Source organism: Culex pipiens, chromosome 2 (genome assembly GCF_016801865.2).
Source record: "Culex pipiens pallens isolate TS chromosome 2, TS_CPP_V2, whole genome shotgun sequence".
Lineage (NCBI taxonomy): Eukaryota > Metazoa > Arthropoda > Insecta > Diptera > Culicidae > Culex > Culex pipiens.
Window position 1 is genome coordinate 98,034,343 of NC_068938.1, and position 17,919 is coordinate 98,052,261.

Consider the following 17,919-nt stretch of genomic DNA (forward strand, 5'->3'; position numbering starts at 1 on the left):
TTGGTTTTCGGGGCCGAACCGAATCGTCGACGCGGAGGCAATCTGGAAATAAACCCGGGCAATGATGATGACGAGGGGTGACGAGGGCTGCCCTTTGTCATTAGGGGATGAATCGGCAAGAGAGTATTTTCTGCGTGGAAAGTTGTTTTTAATAGTTATTTATTTAGTTGAGGTGCACCTGTTAATCGTACCATGATTTTCGGCTGGGCTGTTTTTGTTTCATTCGGGTGGCGAGAGGAGGGAATGGATTCTGCAATAGCAAGAGGGGGTAAGCTTTTGATGACTTGGTGGAAAAAACAAGTGCAATCAAAGGGATGACACGGAAGGAAATATTTGCGAGTTTATTAATATTACAATAGTTTGAAAATTTGAACGGAAGACCTTTTGAAACATTTGATTACACCCAAAATTCAGAGTCGAGATAATCGTTCTCTCAAAATTTATTGAGGGCTCAGTGCCAAAATCGATAGAATAATGGTACCAACTCACACCATCATAACAAATGAGTTCATTCGTTAGTTGAATCAATAAATCTCCAACAAGTGTCATACATTGACTTCTGACTTCTCCTTGGTCACCAAGCTGTGCTGGCCGAGGCAGCTAAGTCATTGGATTGGTTTGTCAAAGGTCTCTGGTTCGATTCCCGTTGTCGACACTTTTGATTTTTTGTTTGACGGATGAACTTTTTTTGCAAATGAACCTCGAGAGAATAGTTCTATCGCCCATCTCGAGCTGTGTTCTCTGCGTCCGTGAATGGTACCACTATTCTCTCGACTCGAGACCATCATTCTCTCGGACTAGCGCAGCCAGTTTTGGGTGTAGTACACGGAGAAAAAAGAGTTCCTAAAATCGGGAACCACGAACAAAGTGTGCAAATCCCATGGTACGATTTCCAAAAACGTACCATGGAATTTGAACACTTTGTTCGTGGTTTCCATTTTCATGAACGCTTGTTCACAATTTTTTGAACTCTTTTTTCTTTGAGTAGAATTCATTCGACATTCGACACAACATAAAATGAAGTGTGTTTGCTCTCGCTGAGAGTCGCTCTGTTTCAAATTTAGCAACCTCTAAGATTTCAATAATATAAAAAAGGGTTCTCAAAACAAACTTTTCCCTCCGTGCCTCATCACGATAATCCACTGTAAACAGAACATCTGTTTTCGTAAATAGAGCATAAACGAGCCCATTGTCGATGGAGGAGAAGGCAAATTTTCGTCACATTTCCTCAATTCGATACGGCTTTGCCGGAATTGTGTGCCGTAAAGACCAGGGTGGCGAGAGCAATTCTGGGCCAAATCCTCGCCGCCGAAAGACGTGATAACGTACCGTGAAAATAACTTGCAACCTACTCGCAAATCACAGGGGTGTGGACTCTTTTTTCAACGACTGGAACAGTTGTTGATTTTCATGAGCAGTTTCTGCGAAACAAATCGATGATTAATACTGTGCTTGTGATGGTGTATGATGAATAAATAAAGAGTTTTTCTTGGCTGATCTTTGCTTGCAGATGAAATCAAGTTCGGCATCAGCCGGCTGGTCAAGAACGAATCCGAGGACGAAGACAATAACAACGTGTACCACGTGGCGCAAGGTACGCTCGGGGCACCCCTCTCCAATGGGTACGATTCCAGCAGTCTCAGCGTACGATCGCGATCGCGCAGTAGATCCCGGTCGAGGGACCGCTCGACGCGGTCACGGTCGTCCTCGATCGAGCTAGAAGTGGACTCCCCGCCACCGCCACGGATCGTGAGCGTTTCGCCCACCACGGACATCATCCCGCACATCCCGAAGAACTCGGAAGCCTTCTCGGTGTCGGCCTTGCTGAAGCGCGAGGACGAACCCAAATCCAAGTCGCCTTTGTCCAATGGGTCGTTCGACTGCATTAGGTTAGTTTGAGTCGATGGTTACTTGGATCTAGTATTGAGATTGTTCTCTTCCCAGGCCCAACTACAGCCAGTTCTACGAGCAGAGCCTGCTGAACCGACCGCTGTTTCATCCGTTTCCGTTCTTCGCGATGCTCCAGCAGCAAGGTCACCAACTAAATCCCGCCCTTAGCAAGTAAGTCAACGCCCAACTTCTTGAAGACGTAACCTAACCAGCTCTTGCCCGCAGCTACCACCCCTCAACCCCGGAGGACATCCTACGGTTGCGACACTTTATGGCGCAGAACGCGGCGGCAGCCGCAAACGGTGCCAACTCCAACGGAGGACCACCCGTGCCGGGTCACCTGGACTTTAGCCACCCCCACCATCCTCACCACCTGCTGATGCGACCAGGTAGGAATCCGCACTCCCTTGTTGTACTAAACCTGTACTAAAATCTTCCCTTTTCTCAGAAGTGCATGCCCGGAGGGCACACAACGGAAAGCGGCCGTACGCGTGCGAACTCTGCAACAAGACCTTTGGGCACGAGATTAGTTTAAGTCAACACAGGTAATATCTCACGTTGCGAACAATTTGCTAGATTTTAATACCAACGAATGTCCGTCTTTTCTTTCTAAAAATAACAGGGCTGTGCACAGTGTGGAGAAGGTGTTCGAGTGCAAACAGTGCGGCAAGGCGTTCAAGCGGTCGAGCACGCTGTCGACGCACCTGCTGATCCACAGCGACACCCGGCCGTACCCGTGCGGGTTCTGCGGGAAGCGGTTCCACCAGAAGAGCGACATGAAGAAGCACACGTATATCCACACCGGTAAGTCGATTTGAACTTTTTTTCTGGTCCAAATTGCTACACTTCGAAAAGAAGATCTAAATCACGAAAAAAGACTATTTAAAAATTTCAAAGATGTGATACATTATCACTTAGCAAGTTCAATTCCTTTTCTCTAACCAAACAAAATCAAAAAATGGTTTAACGACCAAGCAAATCCCAAAGTTATGTAAAATATTGACTGCCCGGCAGCCTTTTTCAGCCAACCCGAAAACATGTTTGTCTTACAAGACAAATATTTGGATTTAATCGGAAATCGATCAGTCTCTTCACTCCTCATCCAAAGAAACATGGTTGGTAACATGTGTTCAAAAAATTTGCCAAGAAGCAGTGCTGACAGCTCCGTCCAGACCTTTATTTACATGTCGCACACACCCACAACAAAACCCCGAAGGTAAAAGAACAAACAATATTGTTGTCAATCTGCCTGAGCTGATGGGCGAAGAAGGAGAAGAGTTGGCCCGAAATAAAGAATGGAGAAAATGACCTGACCGAAAAACTAACAAATTTGTACAAACTTTGCAGCGCCGAAGGGGGTCGAAAAACTTTTCATGTCATCTTTAGGCTAACCCTTCGACAAACCCGACCACCACCTCAGACTTGAAGTGAAGAGTCGGGTCGGGTTTGAGGTGATCATTTACATCGTCTAATCCTATTCATACTCACAGATCTGTGAAAATCCATTGTGCTTTTTGGGAAACACAAATAGATTGTGGTGTCGTGGCAAGGGAAAACCTTTGAGGAACATTTGCCCTCTCTCCCTCTGCGCATCGCTTGTGGCCATGGAGTTGCTAATCCCAATTTGAGGTTTGTTGACGTTCCTTTGTGTGTTTGACTGTAGGACAATTTTCCCCTTTTTGTCACAGCCCGAGACACCTCTCCCAAACCCTCTGGCAGAACGTGAGAAAATTGCGCACATGCTCCCGACATCCCAGCTCCCGAAAATTTTCCCGATTTTCTTTAAGGTCACAAACAACAGTCTACATCCTTGCAGGCACAAGAAAATAGAATATTGATTTTTCATTTGCGGAATCCAGCGAAAGATGAAAACCTTGGAGTAGAATTCTTCCCCAAACCAAATCGGTGGTGGAAAATCACACCGAAAAACGACGCTCCACAGACCACTTGGTCCAGGCGGCTGGCTGCTGCTGCGGCGGAAAATGGATGGAAATTTATTCAAACTAGAGGGAAAACGGCGGCGAGATGAGCAGACGAGCAAAAAAAATCATTTCCAACCAAATTGCTTCGCGATGCACACACACACCAACCCCGACACAAACTGTTCTGAATTTTCCCTTAAATCCCAGTCGGGGTTTGCTGCTTATGCAGAAAAAAAATCCAGCTGAACAAAAACAAAAAAAAAACCGACCAACCTTTGCCTGGGAAAAGCACGCTCGCGCGCAACAAAGGAAAGGAAAAAATCACTCCCCGCAAAATTTAACCGCGATTTTATTCTTCATAATTTCATAACGACCCGTTTGCCACCACCACCATCAGGCGTGGATGCCACCCGTGAGGGCGAATTGCGCCAAAATGGTTCCGCTGGAAATGAGAAAAAAATGTGGCCCATCGAGATAAATTTTAATTTCAATTATCGTTAAACTTTTTTTAGGAGTTTCATAAAAAAAGATTTTTCCTTCCATTTTGGGTCGAGTGCTGCAGTTTGGCGGGGTGGGATGCTGCGTTGGTGATGAAGGAGAATGAAAAATAAAAGTTTTCAGATTTGGTGGAACAAAAGTACTTGTGAGGGACTGGACATTTCATAATGCTTTGGGAGTTGTTTTGAGGCTTAAGTCTCCCATGTTTTGAAAATATTGCTTTCAAATATCCATACAGCAAAATTTGGGTGCCATCAATGTTTACATTTGAAATTCTCTTTAAAAATGTGTAACAAATTTCACGATAATTTGTACCACAATGAATCACAAGATTTGAAAATTTGGCAGCTTCGTCATAAGATTGGCACTGAAGACAAATTGTTTGATTATTTAGTCCGGATGACTTAAAAAAATGATCAAAAAGACGACTTGACCTAAGAATGTATAAGAAAATGAAAATTTTCAATAATTATGAAAAATCTAGCAGCACTGCTAAGAGGTATCGATTTTATAGTAGTGAGTAAAGTAAGTTTTTATTACAGTTTTATTGAATCAAATCATCATTTTGATCACTTTTTTACAAGGCTAAAAGATCTTCGTCATTCTCCGCCAACTCAAACAAATCAACTTTTCTACAATTTCCGTTATTTTTGAAGAAATAATTTTGATCTCTGATCACGAATCAGAGGTCCAATTTAGATATCTCGTTTGCGGAGGAGCGGAACGACCACTTCATTTTTGGGTTTTCTAGATCGAAACTGAAGAGATTGAAATTTGGTTTCAAATAGACTATTATGTGAAATTTGGCGTCCAATTTGGTGGTGTGCTCAAAATTCAGAAAGAAATGTTTTTTTTATTTTAATTTTAAAATTATCTGATATCAAACTAACTATGCAATTTTTTTAAATAATCAATGTTCTACAAAGCCACAAAAAATGAGATGGAAATATAAGGATAAGTCAGAACATAACTAAAAACTAACTTAATCCACCTATGTGGTTGGTGCCTTGCTCACTTTTTACCAACAATTTAGTAAAATGAGCGGTTTGGACACATACTTCAGCAATTTTTTAAGATCCAGAAAAATAAATACATAGATATAACTTAAGTGGTAATAACTTGATACAGGGTTGCCAGTTCTTCAATGTTTTGGACTCGTTGGAAAGATTTTTTGATTACATAACCAACAATGGGTCGGATGATGGATCCGGATATCGTTAACATACATTTAAGTGAAATCCGGCATCAAAAAAGTACAAATATATCATTTATGTGGTCATAATTTGAGACAGGGTTGCCAGGCCATTGTTGTTTTTGACTTGTTGAATAGGTCTTTCAATTATCTAACTAACGATGGGTCGGGTGATGGATCTGGACATCGTTCACATACATTTAAGTGAGATCCGGCATCAAAAAAGTATAAATATATCACTTAAGTGGTCATAACTCGAGACAGGGTTGCCAGATCTTCAATGTTGTGGACTCGTTGAAAAGTTCTTTCAATTACCTAATCGATCGATCCGGATATTGTTTACGTACATTTAAGTGAGATCCGGCATCAAAAAAGTATAAATATATCACTTAAGTGGTCATAACTCGAGATAAGGTTGCCAGATCTTAAATGTTGTGGACTTTCAATTACCTAATCAACGACGGGTCGGATGATGGATCCGAATATCGTTTACATACCGTCAGTGGGGGTCAACAAACGATACACTTTTCGTATTTTCTTTATAACAAAAAAAATTTAAAAAACATCGAAAATCTTTCAACGTAGATTTTTTCTTAGATAGTTTACTAACATTTTCCCAAAATATGGTTGATTTTGATGAACACTACCTTAAATGCCTATTGTTTAAAAATTGACCCAATCTCATCCCTTAGAGGGGGTGACATTGGGACAAATGAAACTAAAATGATGCTCAAATAACGTCATGATTCGAAATCCGGACGCTTAGTAGCATATCATTTTTGTTATAGCTGGCATAAAATCATGTAATAAGTTGGAAATGTAGAAATATCATCAGGATGTAGTATAAACAGTCAGTTTCAAGAAAATGCATGCATAATATGTCTTTTCAAACAATTTTTCATCAGAATTTCAAAATTAAAATGACTTGTTGTGCTTCGAATCCCGGACACTGATAAAAGCTGATTCGAAATCCGGACACTTTTGCTTCGAATTCCGGACACTCGATTTTACTTATGAATCGCACAAATTTGGACTGAAATGTTAGTGAATGGCATTCTTTAGGTCTCAAATAAGCTGTTAACATCAAAACAATCGATACTTTATATAAAAATTTGCTAGAATTTAAGGAAATCGTAACCATTAATTTCTGCTTTGCCTTCCCGGTGCTTCGAACGTCTATGAAATATTTCAAGTGAAATGTTTCGCATTTTTGGTAAACTTATAATTTTATTGTATTTAATTGTTTTGGCATTAACTACAGCGTTCAAAAAAACTTTAAATGAAAGTTGATGTTGGAGTCCATCAAATAACACAGTTTTGGCATTCATAATGCGAACTTATATCCAAATAATTGATAAAACAAGATGAAGTGTCCGGGTTTCGAAGCGTCCGGGAATTCGAATCATGACGTTACAACGATATGGTAAAAACAAGTCATCCACAGTGTTTCTTGTTCGAGGGAATCGTATTGACACGCTACAGTGACTGAAGTGGAGAATTTCAAACATTTGGGTAGTTTTCGAGCAATTCTAACAAAAATATTAGAAAAAATGATTTTTCGAGAGGTCATTTTTGGCCAAAAACGTACCCCAACTTTAGACAGCTGCCAAAATAACAGGATTTGTTCTAGGAACGAGATTTTTTCAGCGAAGTCATCTTAATATGTCCCCTACACAACCCTTTTAGAAGAATTCAGTTTCATTGAGAAGAACCTGAGAAATGGTAAAATCCGTCAAAAATCACTTTGACACAATCTCACCCCCCAGACCCAATGTCACCCCCACTGACGGTACATACAAAACGGGGTCGCAGAATTCGAAGTTGATGCTAAAATCAAGAAATGACAGAAAAAATGTGTAATTTTACCTCTGAAAATGTGTAATTTTACCACTTTTCTGGTGTTATGTAACTTGTTATTTTGATTTAAGGTAAAATTACATCATAAAAGAGGCAATATTTTACTTTCCAAAATTACACCTTCTAAGTTTACACAATTTTTTACTGTGTATTTTAAGGTGAAATCTGCTGTCTATGGTTTTGTTTCAATTTATATAACTAAAGTAAAACTATAAAAATTCTTCTCCTCTCCAACATAACCCTAGTTGCGTGTTCCACTCAAATTAAAACCCACCACACCGCACAACACACCATGTTTACTCGCACTTGCAAGCAAAACACTCACGTCCCACCAAAGTTTCGCTGCCACAAAAGCAAAACCCCGGCCGCCCATCTGTGATTAAACAAACAAAGCACAACTGTCAAACAAAAGTCAGTGTGGCAATGGCAGTGGTTTAATAAAACCAGGTCGTCTACGCGCGCAAATACACCACGTTCCAGTCGTGTCCTCGTAAAACACGGTCCCGAGGTTACCGAGGGAGCTTACGAAAACACTTGACATCCCCGCGAGAGCACAAATGTCACTCAATTCGCGCCAAAAAGTGCGCAGGTTTCTTGTAATAACAACTACACACACGTGGAGGTTGATGCTTGTGCACACCCATAAAAAGGTTCCACAACGTAAAGCATAGCTGTGAGCATAAGTGCCCGGGATGAGCCCAACTTAAGTTGTTTGGTTGCTGTTTTTCTGCACGACACACACACAACAGTTGTAATCCAATTATGATTACGATTATGATTCACTGACACACGACTTGTCAAGTGCGAATCCTGGGTAGTTTGCCTCCACCCGGCAGGAACATGGTTGGGAAAATTCACCGCACCGAAAACATAACAGTAAAAACTCGGCACGCACTTGTTCTAGGGAAATTTTCGACCCATAAAAGTTATGACACGTGACCTGATAATGCCGGGATAATTTACTTGTTACACCCAAAACTGGCAGCGCTAGTCCGAGAGAATGATGGTCTCGAGTCTAGAGAATAGTGGTACCATTCACGGACGCAGAGAACACAGCTCGAGATGGGCGATAGAACTATTCTCTCGAGGTTCATTTGCAAAAAAAGTTCATCCGTCAAACAAAAAACCAAAAGTGTCGACAACGGGAATCGAACCAGAGACCTTTGACAAACCAATCCAATGACTTAGCTGCCTCGGCCACCACAGCTTGGTGACCAAGGAGAAGTCAGAAGTCGATGTATGACACTTGTTGGAGATTTATTGATTCAACTAACGAATGAACTCATTTGTTATGATGGTGTGAGTTGGTACCATTATTCTATCGATTTTGGCACTGAGCCCTCAATAAATTTTGAGAGAACGATTATCTTGACTCTGAATTTTGGGTGTATGATTTGGTCCTTCTTTCCGGCGGCAACCTGTGCCTTTCTCGAGGTTTTCCAGAGTAGAAACCAGAACCCAACACGTGTTGTTCCAGCGAAAAGCATTTGTGCAAATAAACGCGCGCACAACCCTCGGGGGAATTCCACGTGGGCCTGCGAGGGTTAAGTTGTAGATGGCAGGCATGGAAATCACTTTGATCACGCCACCACCAACGACCACGTGGCCGCTGGTTGCTGCTAATTGGAAGATTGAAAAGTGGAAAGATTTTTGATTTATTCCAATAACTGGCTGTTGCTGCTGTGGAGAAATCACTGAGGCTGAACTCTGTGACGGCGGCGGCGTCGCCTAATGGGATGAAGACGTTTATGGCTTAATTCAATCAAGTTATGATTAGAAACGCGTACACCGCCGAGAAACGTTGACCGGGTGACACGCGGCATCAGCTGGTGATTGTTATTGGGCTCTCGGATGAATCTGTTTCTCCAGAGTGAGATGTCTACGTTGTAGTTATGGTGGAGGTTGGCAGTGATTTGTGAAGGATTACGATGTTTTGACGGAGGCAATTTGAAGCGATCAATTGACCTTACTTAAAATTTTATTTGGAATTGATTTGTTGAGTTAAAAGCAAGGGCTACTATTAAATAAAATACGATAAAAAACAATACAAAAATTTGCACATTTCATTTTTTTTTAATAAATGATTAATGAGTTTAATTTTATTTTAAAGATTCGAATTTACATTAAATTCAATTTTCGCAAGTACAAGTACAACCGTTAACAAGAAACAATCCTTTTCCTAAAACAGAACCTGCTCCAGATTGCGTGCCGTGACGTAAAATACACAATTAATACCATAACTCTCAGCCCAGAACGAATTTCCCCTGCCCGAGAAAATCATTTCCGTGATGCCAGCAACCCTTTTTCCCAACTTGCACCGGTAACACCGACAACGCCGAGGTCGTTCATCTCTGTTCGTGTGTTACAAATGGCGTGATTTAGAACGAACGAACATTAAACCGATTTTTAATTTACCAACCCCCCCTCAACTCGACCTGTTTACCTCTTTTCGTGGAGATGTTTAAGAGCAGACACGTGGGAGGAGTTTTCCACCACCTCTTTGGCAGAAGCCAAAAGGGAGAGAGAGAGCACGGGCTGGCGCAATCCGTCTGTGGTTGTGATGGAAAATTTATAAGATGGTGGAAAATCGGTCTTGGCTTTCACTCTTCAGAGAGCGAGGCACGAACCCGTCGACAATTAAAGCAGATTCCTTTCGTCGAGGCGCGTTTGATTTATCTGTATTAATTGGAGCGAATTTCTCGTCTAAAGGATTAAACCGGGGGTTAAGAGTGAGGCGGACAGCCAAGATAAATGGTGACATAATTTAATATCGGATTCTGGTCTGGCGCGTTAAGGAGGTGTGGACGGAGACGCAGTCATTAAAATTCCTCTCCAGATAGTTGTGAAACTGGCTTTAAGCACGGACACAAATCAGACGGGATTTTCTCCGCCCAACCACCGGCCAACCGGTTACGACTGGTCATAAAACACCAACCGAAAATCGATGCGAAAGCTCTGCGGAAATCGGAGCTCCGAAAATCATGTGCCTGGCCAAAATTGATGAGGATGTGAACATAAAAATATAATCACGGAAACACTCGTCCGATGATGGGTTCTGCCATAAATCCACTTTGGTTCGCTAGCCATGCCTCTGCTGTTGGGCTGGTAGATTGGGCAGATTGTGTGTGTGAGAGAGAGAGAGAGATAGTGGAAAGGATGAAGAGGTTAGGTTTTTGGGTAAACATAACGCACGGAAGCACGCACGCTCAGGAAGGAAAAGTCAACAAACAGATTGGAACAGTGGGAGTGTTTTGAATAACTTATAAATTCTAGTTCGAATGAAATTCTCAGTTTGAATCGTTTTATAAACTTTTTTTAATTATCAGTAGCTCGAATCATAGAACTGAAACACTTTAAGTTTGATTTTTATTTTAAAAGATTTCCTTCAATTTCTGAATTTGACTTGATGACAAAAATTCCTGCAAAAGCAAATCACACAATATTTATATGAAAAAAAATATTTATATAAAAATACGAAAAAATGTATCCAGTCTCCAAATGTAAGTGAATAAAGATTTTGTTGATTAAACGCTATAACTTTAAGATCAATCATATTGAAGCTAGTTCAGGATATTGGTACAAATCGAAGTATTATTTTTTGTAGTAATTTTGAATAATTATGGGAAATATAAGTTGTCTGCCTGTGTAGATCAATCGGACCACGCACTGGACTCACAATCTAGAGGTCACCTGTTCGAATCCAGAGGTGGAGTTGATGAAACTAGAAGGTTTATAGGGCCACATAATAAGACCTGTTGTTTCACTGAAAATTAATCTTTTATAACAAAAAGTTTTTTGATGCTGTTAAAATATTCAGAAAATATGAAATTTTTAATCTTAAGAATGGCACAAAGCATTTATTTATATTTTTAAAGTTTTCCCAATGATTCTTTTTTCAAATTTGTATATTTTTATTTGAAAACGTTTTATTCGCACTTTTTTATCAGTGATTTAGGCTAATTTCAAATCTTGAAATTTGTTCGCATGGATCAGAAAATGAACAAAAATCATAAAAGAAGAAATTAGAAAATATTTTTAAAAATTCATTGATGTTTTGTTAAAAAGGCTTGTACAAATTTTATTTTAAGTTTTTGCCTTCAACCGAATTTGTATACAATGCATTTTAAAACACATTTTTATGGTTATGTTAGAACGATAAATTGTTATTTCAGCTATTGTATTTTTTATTTTATGTTTTGCTCATATGAAAAAATAGTAATAAAATACGAAATCAGGAAACAATGTTTTTTTAAACATGATCAAGTCTGCTGCTTTTGAATCATTTTCATCCAATAGCACTTTTATTAATCATAAATCAAGGCTACCTTAAATCAGAGTTGATTTCTAATGTTTAGACAAACAGTTTTGGGTAGATATAAAAATCAAAAAAAGGTTTTTCACAGCAGTATTCATTTTTGTTAAAAAAAAATATAAAGACGTTTTTGAAGCATTAATTTGCTTTACAAATTTTATTCAATAATTTATGGAAAGCACACAATTATTGTACAAAATTAATGTAACTTTTTCGGCCTCTTATATAAAAAAATAATAATTACATATTTTACGAAATAGGGTGTCAAAAAACCTAATCCAATCTAATCCAAACAAACCCTAGCACAGTCAATAAAGAACTCTGGTTTCAAAAATCATTTTTAAGGTGAAGCAAAATCAATATTCCAATATTCCAATATTTTTATCAGAATATTCCTGATTTGATGCCTACAACTTTGCCAAAAACGCCAAATCGACAAAATAACAGTCACTATAGATTTTGATTTCCATATAGACCAATTCTGTATGACCAGGCCAAAAATTGTGTGAAGCTTTATTTGACATAATGGAAAACATTGCAAAATTTTGTCAAAATGAAAAATACACTATTTAATATCTCATAATTATTAGTATTGTAAATGGGTAATTCTCTACCAACTCACACTAAATCGGGAAAATTTGCCCCGACCCCTCTTCGATTTGCGTGAAACTTTATCCTAAGGGGTAACTTTTGTCCCTGATCACGAATCCGAGGTCCGTTTTTTGATATCTTGTGACGGAGGGGCGGTACGACCCCTTCCATTTTTGAACATGCGAAAAAAGATGTGTTTTTCAACAATTTGCAGCCTGAAACGGTGATGAGATAGAAATTTGGTGTCAAAGGGACTTTTATGTAAAATTAGACGCCCGATTTGATGGTGTACTCAGAATTCCGAAAAAAACGTATTTTTCATCGAAAAAAACACTAAAAAGGTTTTAAAAACTCTTCCATTTTCCGTTACTTGACTGTAGAAAAAATTGAACATGTCGTTTTATGGGAAATTTAATGTACTTTTCGAATCAACATTGACCCAGAAGGGTCATTTTATCATTTAGAACAAAAATTTTCATTTTAAAATTTCGTGTTTTTTCTAACTTTGCAGGGTTATTTTTTGAGTGTGATAATGTTTTACAAAGTTGTAGAGCAGACAATTAAAAAAAATGATATATAAACATAAGGGGTTTGCTTATAAACATCACGAGTTATCGCGATTTTACAAAAAAAAAGTTTTGAAAAAGTTACTTTTTGCGTTTCTCTTTGTTTCGTCGTCCGTGTCTGTCGCGGGTGACCATGAACGGCCATGATCGACGACGACCAACTTTTTCAAAACTTTTTTTTTGTAAAATCGCGATAACTCGTGATGTTTGTTAGCAAATCCCTTATGTTTACATATCAAAATTGTAGTAATTGTCTGCTATACAACTTTGTAGAACATTATTACACTCTAAAATATAACCATACAAAATTAGAAAAACACGAAATTTTAAAATTAAAATTTTTGTCTAAATGAAAAAATGACCCTTCTGGGTCAATGTAGATTCGAAAAGTACATTAAATTTCCCTTAAAATGACATGTTCCAAATTTTTTTAACAGTCGAGTAACGGAAAATGGGAGGGTTTTTATAACTTTTTTAGTGTTTTTTCGATGAAAAATACGTTTTTTTCGGAATTCTGAGTGCGCCATTGAATCGGGCGTCTAATTTTACATTACAGTCCCTTTGACACCAAATTATTTATCTCATCACCGTTTCAGGCTGCAAATTATTGAAAAACACCTCTTTTTTCGCCTGTTAAAAAGGGGTCGTACCGCCCCTCCGTCACAAGATATCAAAAAACGGAGCTAGGATTTGTGAGACAAAAGTTACCCCTTCGGACAAAGTTTCACGCAAATCGAAGAGGGGTCGGGGCAACTGCTGAGTGAGTTGGCGTAGAATTACTCATTTATGTTATTGATTTTCCTGTAAATTACATGTAATTTAAGTTCTCTTATAATACTTATTGAGTGATTTGGAATCTTTTTTGTTCTGAACCTACGTTTTTCGACACATTAAATGCATTGCAATGTTCTATCGAGATCAAAAATACAAAATAAAATATCTCGGAAAAAGTGTCATAATCTTGGAATATCCAATTAAATTAGTTTATCAGAAATATAAACCTTGCAAAAATTTGCAGGTTGATTTCCGATCTAATTGCTACGGATTAAAGATAAAGAGGAATTATTCAGATTTTTTTTTAGTTTAGAATAAGTTTTTTTTTTTTTTTTTACGTTGAAACATACATTTTTTTCAAAAATCCTTATTTTTAACAAAACAAACATTTGAATAAAACCTCTATATTAAATCAATAGCAGTATCAGATCGGAAACCATCCTGCGAAAATTACCAACGTTCTGATTTTGACCTGAATCCAAACATCCAAACCCACTTCCTTCAGTCCTCATCATCATAATCTTTCTCGGCGTCCTGCTCGGTCACCAGCCACACCGAGTAGAGCCGTGCAGCACCAGATAAGTGATCAGGGCAATTATCTGTGTCTATAATTTAATTTTCCCAGCATATTCCCTGCGGATACATTCGTTCGTATGAAGAGCGTAATTTGGCTTTTCTCACCCCTCTCGGTCGAGCCGCACCGCACCCAACGCTTGGATGATACGAATCGTCCCCTTTAGCCGCTTATGATGTGAGGAAGGACGTGCCCCGTGGGCACACAGGGCCACTCCGATTTCAGCCGGGGTATCGTATTTCTGCGCGAGAATCAATAAAAGGACCGAAAGCTCTGCTGCTCCCGTAGATTGATTCCGGCTTCGTGCTCAAATCCTTGTAAGATTTTTTGTTTCCTTTCCGAACTACAAGAAAGCCGGAAGGAAGCTGTGCGAGATTTGTCTCCGGTGCTTTGTCGCAAATTGTTTGCTGAATTATAGATTTGGTGGGGATGGGTCCGCAGGGCGACCATTATGGGACAAACTAAATGAGGCGAGGATGATGGAAAACCGATCAGGAACGATGAAGATGATGGGCACAAAGTTATGATGGAGCAACGAGCAATCTGTCCTGGAGGGGTTGCTTCGATGGAGTTGTCGGTCATGGAATAAGTAGGGTTATATGATGGGAAATAAATCTTATTACGTTCACTTATTTATGATGGACGAAATTGGATTTGTGGTTGCTTGATGGATTCAGCGAAAAAAGTATTGATTTTTTGCGAGATTTTTGTATCAAATCACTAATTATTTTGTTTCATCTCATCTGGGAATCTACAATATTTATAGTACTGTTGAACTTGGAGTTGAATCGTTTTTTAAATGGCCTTTGATGTCACCCTAGGTAAGTGGCAAGATCCGTTTACAATCACTGTCCTCGAACCCATCTCCATGATTACCGTTCGACAATCTGGCCAAAATCAAACCACTCCCGTCGCCGTGACACCGTCACGGGTCAAACGGTTCTTCCAGCGAGGTGCTACCATATGTCACACTTGAAATCGGAAGCCACAATTATCTCCCTAATCTGGTCGCTGGTGGTTCGGCACACGTTCCGGCCTTGCATAATTACTATTTTGGGTTCGTCCGTGCCCATCCCGCTGAAGAGGATGAAAGCACAACAGACGGCCCCTGTTTTTTCGGGGCAAGTCCCCGGAACCTGCCAGCTCTCGAGTCTATTGGAAAATAATAATTATAAATTGCGCATACCATTACGCCAGGGTAGCTGACTCTACTTCGAACCTATTATAATATCAACAACTGTTGAAGTAAAACCAGTCCAAAATAGAACCCCTCACCCTACTCTACAAAGAGAGCCAGGCTCAATCACCCACTTTACCACCCGCAGAGTGTGCCAACACACACCCGGGGTGAAGGGAAAACCAGTCACTTGAAAAACGCAGACTCGTTGCGCCAGTGCGTGAGTGAAAATGGCCCATGTAATAAAATAAGTAGATTGAACCAAATTACCGGACTGACAAATGGTTATCATCTGGCACAATCTGGGCGCGTGAAGTTTTCGAGCCATCGAGTGTTTATTTTTTGTTTCTCTGTAATGTGCGTCGTATGAGGGGCTCCTCGAGCGGAGAATGATTATGTGTAGTTTAGATGTCTGTTTTTGGCAAAAATGGATTGGTTTGGTAATGATGAGTTTTCTTTTTTTCGTCGCCGTCGTGCTAACTTGTTGTACGTCCATTTTGGGAAAAACTGATTTAAGAACGTCATTTAGTGCAGCTCACAATGCCTTAGCTTTTGACCTTCACAGACCTCCAAAATTCGATTTCAATCCTGAGATATTAAAAAAACCAAAAAAGCTCCGACAATTTTTGTAACTTTTCATATGAAAGAAGTTCAAATCTTGTCGTAGATTCCGAAAATTATCCACTCTTGTCTCTACGGTTCAGTTTGACAGGATTATGCAAAACATTGTCACCAGAGATTGTACTACGTACAAGCGATAGGTTACAACCCTTTGGCAACACTATGAGCTACACAGAAAAAATAATTTAAATTTGGAAGCTGTAATTTTGGAAGGTTGAATATTACCTCTTTTATGATGTAATTTTACCTAAATTTATACTGAAAAAGTGACATTACACCAGAAAAGTGGTAAAATTACACATTTCCAGAGGTAAAATTACACCTTTTTTCTGACATAAAAATGTACCCCTTCCCAGATGTAATATTACCATGATTTTTTTTTCTGTGTATGTGGATCACTCCTGGGATGTTCTGGATCCTCCAAAGTGTCCTGGAATACAGATCGTACAGACAACCACAGTAACAACATGATTCTACCAATTGTACGATTATGGTTCATATTCAGTGATGTCCCTGGGACCCTTTGAAAGCACAATGAGCTATGTAGATCACTCTTGGGATGTTCTGGGCCCTCCAAAGTGTCCTGGAATACAGATCTTGGAGTCTACCGCCGTAACAACTCGATTTTACAAAATTTCCGATTATGGTTCATATTCAGTGATGTCCATGTCCCTCACTGAATATTAACCATAATCGTAAACTTGGTAGAACCGTGTTGTTACGGCGGTAGATTCCAAGATCTGTGTTCCAGGACACTTTGGAGGACCCAGAACATTCCAAAAGTGATCCACATAGTACATAGTGTTGCCAAAGGGTCCCAGGGACATCACTGAATATGAACCATAATCGGAAACTTTGTAGAATTGTGTTGTTACGGCGGTAGACTCCAAGATCTTTGGAGGACCCAGAACATCCCAAAAGTGATCCACATAGGAAACATTGTCAGTTAAACTTTTTTTGAGAAGCTAAACTCCAGTTCCAAAGCATTAAAATGCTTAGGATCCAAATAACAAGTACTCACATGGTTCCTCCACATGTGATGGAAAGATTCTTCACCCTGAAAAGATTTCCCTGCTCAATATTGCATTATAAAGATTTGTTCCGAAAGCTTTACCGGCGCTATCAGAGCTAGAGAGCTATCCCTTCAGGTCGGTGGTTCAGTCGGTTGGTGATGATATGCTGCTTGTTCTCCACCGAACCAGAAAACACCACCTCCCAGCTTCCAGCAGCTGCAACAGCAGCACATACACATTTCACCACCGCCGCCGGTATTATCGAGATTAAGCCAGATGGGGATCCCGTTTCGCATGTTATCCCTTTTTATCTCCTCAGCGCTCATATCCTTTCAGCACCACCCACTCAAGCATTTTCCTTCGGTGAGAACTTTTTTTCTTCTTTTCAGTTTTGCCTCCCAACTTTCCAGCAAATCTATCGAATCATGAATTTTATGAATTTTCATAGAGCGGAGCAAAATCTTCCCCTTGCCGCGTCCGGGGCCATCAGTAGTTGAGCACTTCTCTCCGGAATGCGTCCCCGGGGATCGATCGTGTTCTGCCTGGCCGTTGTTTCCACATAATTTAGCACCATGAATTATTAATTCGGATTTTATCTTTTTTGGGTGCCAGCGCCAGTACGGTCCGGAGACTTCCACCGGAACAAACTGCTGCTCGATGCACTGGAGATAAATTTTCCGAGGTGATTACATTTTGGGTGACACAGACAGCTAAGTGGAAAGGATTAGACAATTTTGGAGGAGGGTGGGGCTTCTATTTCGTTAATGGAGGTGAAAATCTGTTTTCAAGTGTAGTAAAATTGGTTAAGCAGTGCCTGGCTTGGAAGAGGGGGGACATTTTGGAAAGTTTTGCATATTTGAGAGTGCGCCTCTACGGTGGTATGAATTACATTAGGATAATGAGAAATTTACGACCTAATCTGTCGGAGCATC

The 17,919-nt window shown here is 39.8% G+C and overlaps 1 protein-coding gene across 2 annotated transcripts in view; it reads left to right on the forward strand.

Annotated features, from left to right (window-relative positions):
- LOC120416878 (fez family zinc finger protein 1) overlaps nucleotides 1-17,919 on the forward strand; it is a 91,857-nt gene that overhangs the window by 36,231 nt on the left and 37,707 nt on the right. Inside the window, exons 3-7 of one of the 2 annotated variants that reach the window (XM_052707798.1) lie at nucleotides 1,511-1,889; nucleotides 1,945-2,061; nucleotides 2,116-2,279; nucleotides 2,342-2,435; nucleotides 2,513-2,694. In XM_052707798.1, coding sequence (XP_052563758.1) covers nucleotides 1,511-1,889; nucleotides 1,945-2,061; nucleotides 2,116-2,279; nucleotides 2,342-2,435; nucleotides 2,513-2,694 — 936 coding nt within the window. Of the gene's footprint in view, nucleotides 1-1,510; nucleotides 1,890-1,944; nucleotides 2,062-2,115; nucleotides 2,280-2,338; nucleotides 2,436-2,512; nucleotides 2,695-17,919 lie in introns of both variants that reach the window. The other variant, XM_039578772.2, reaches the window with a different exon arrangement.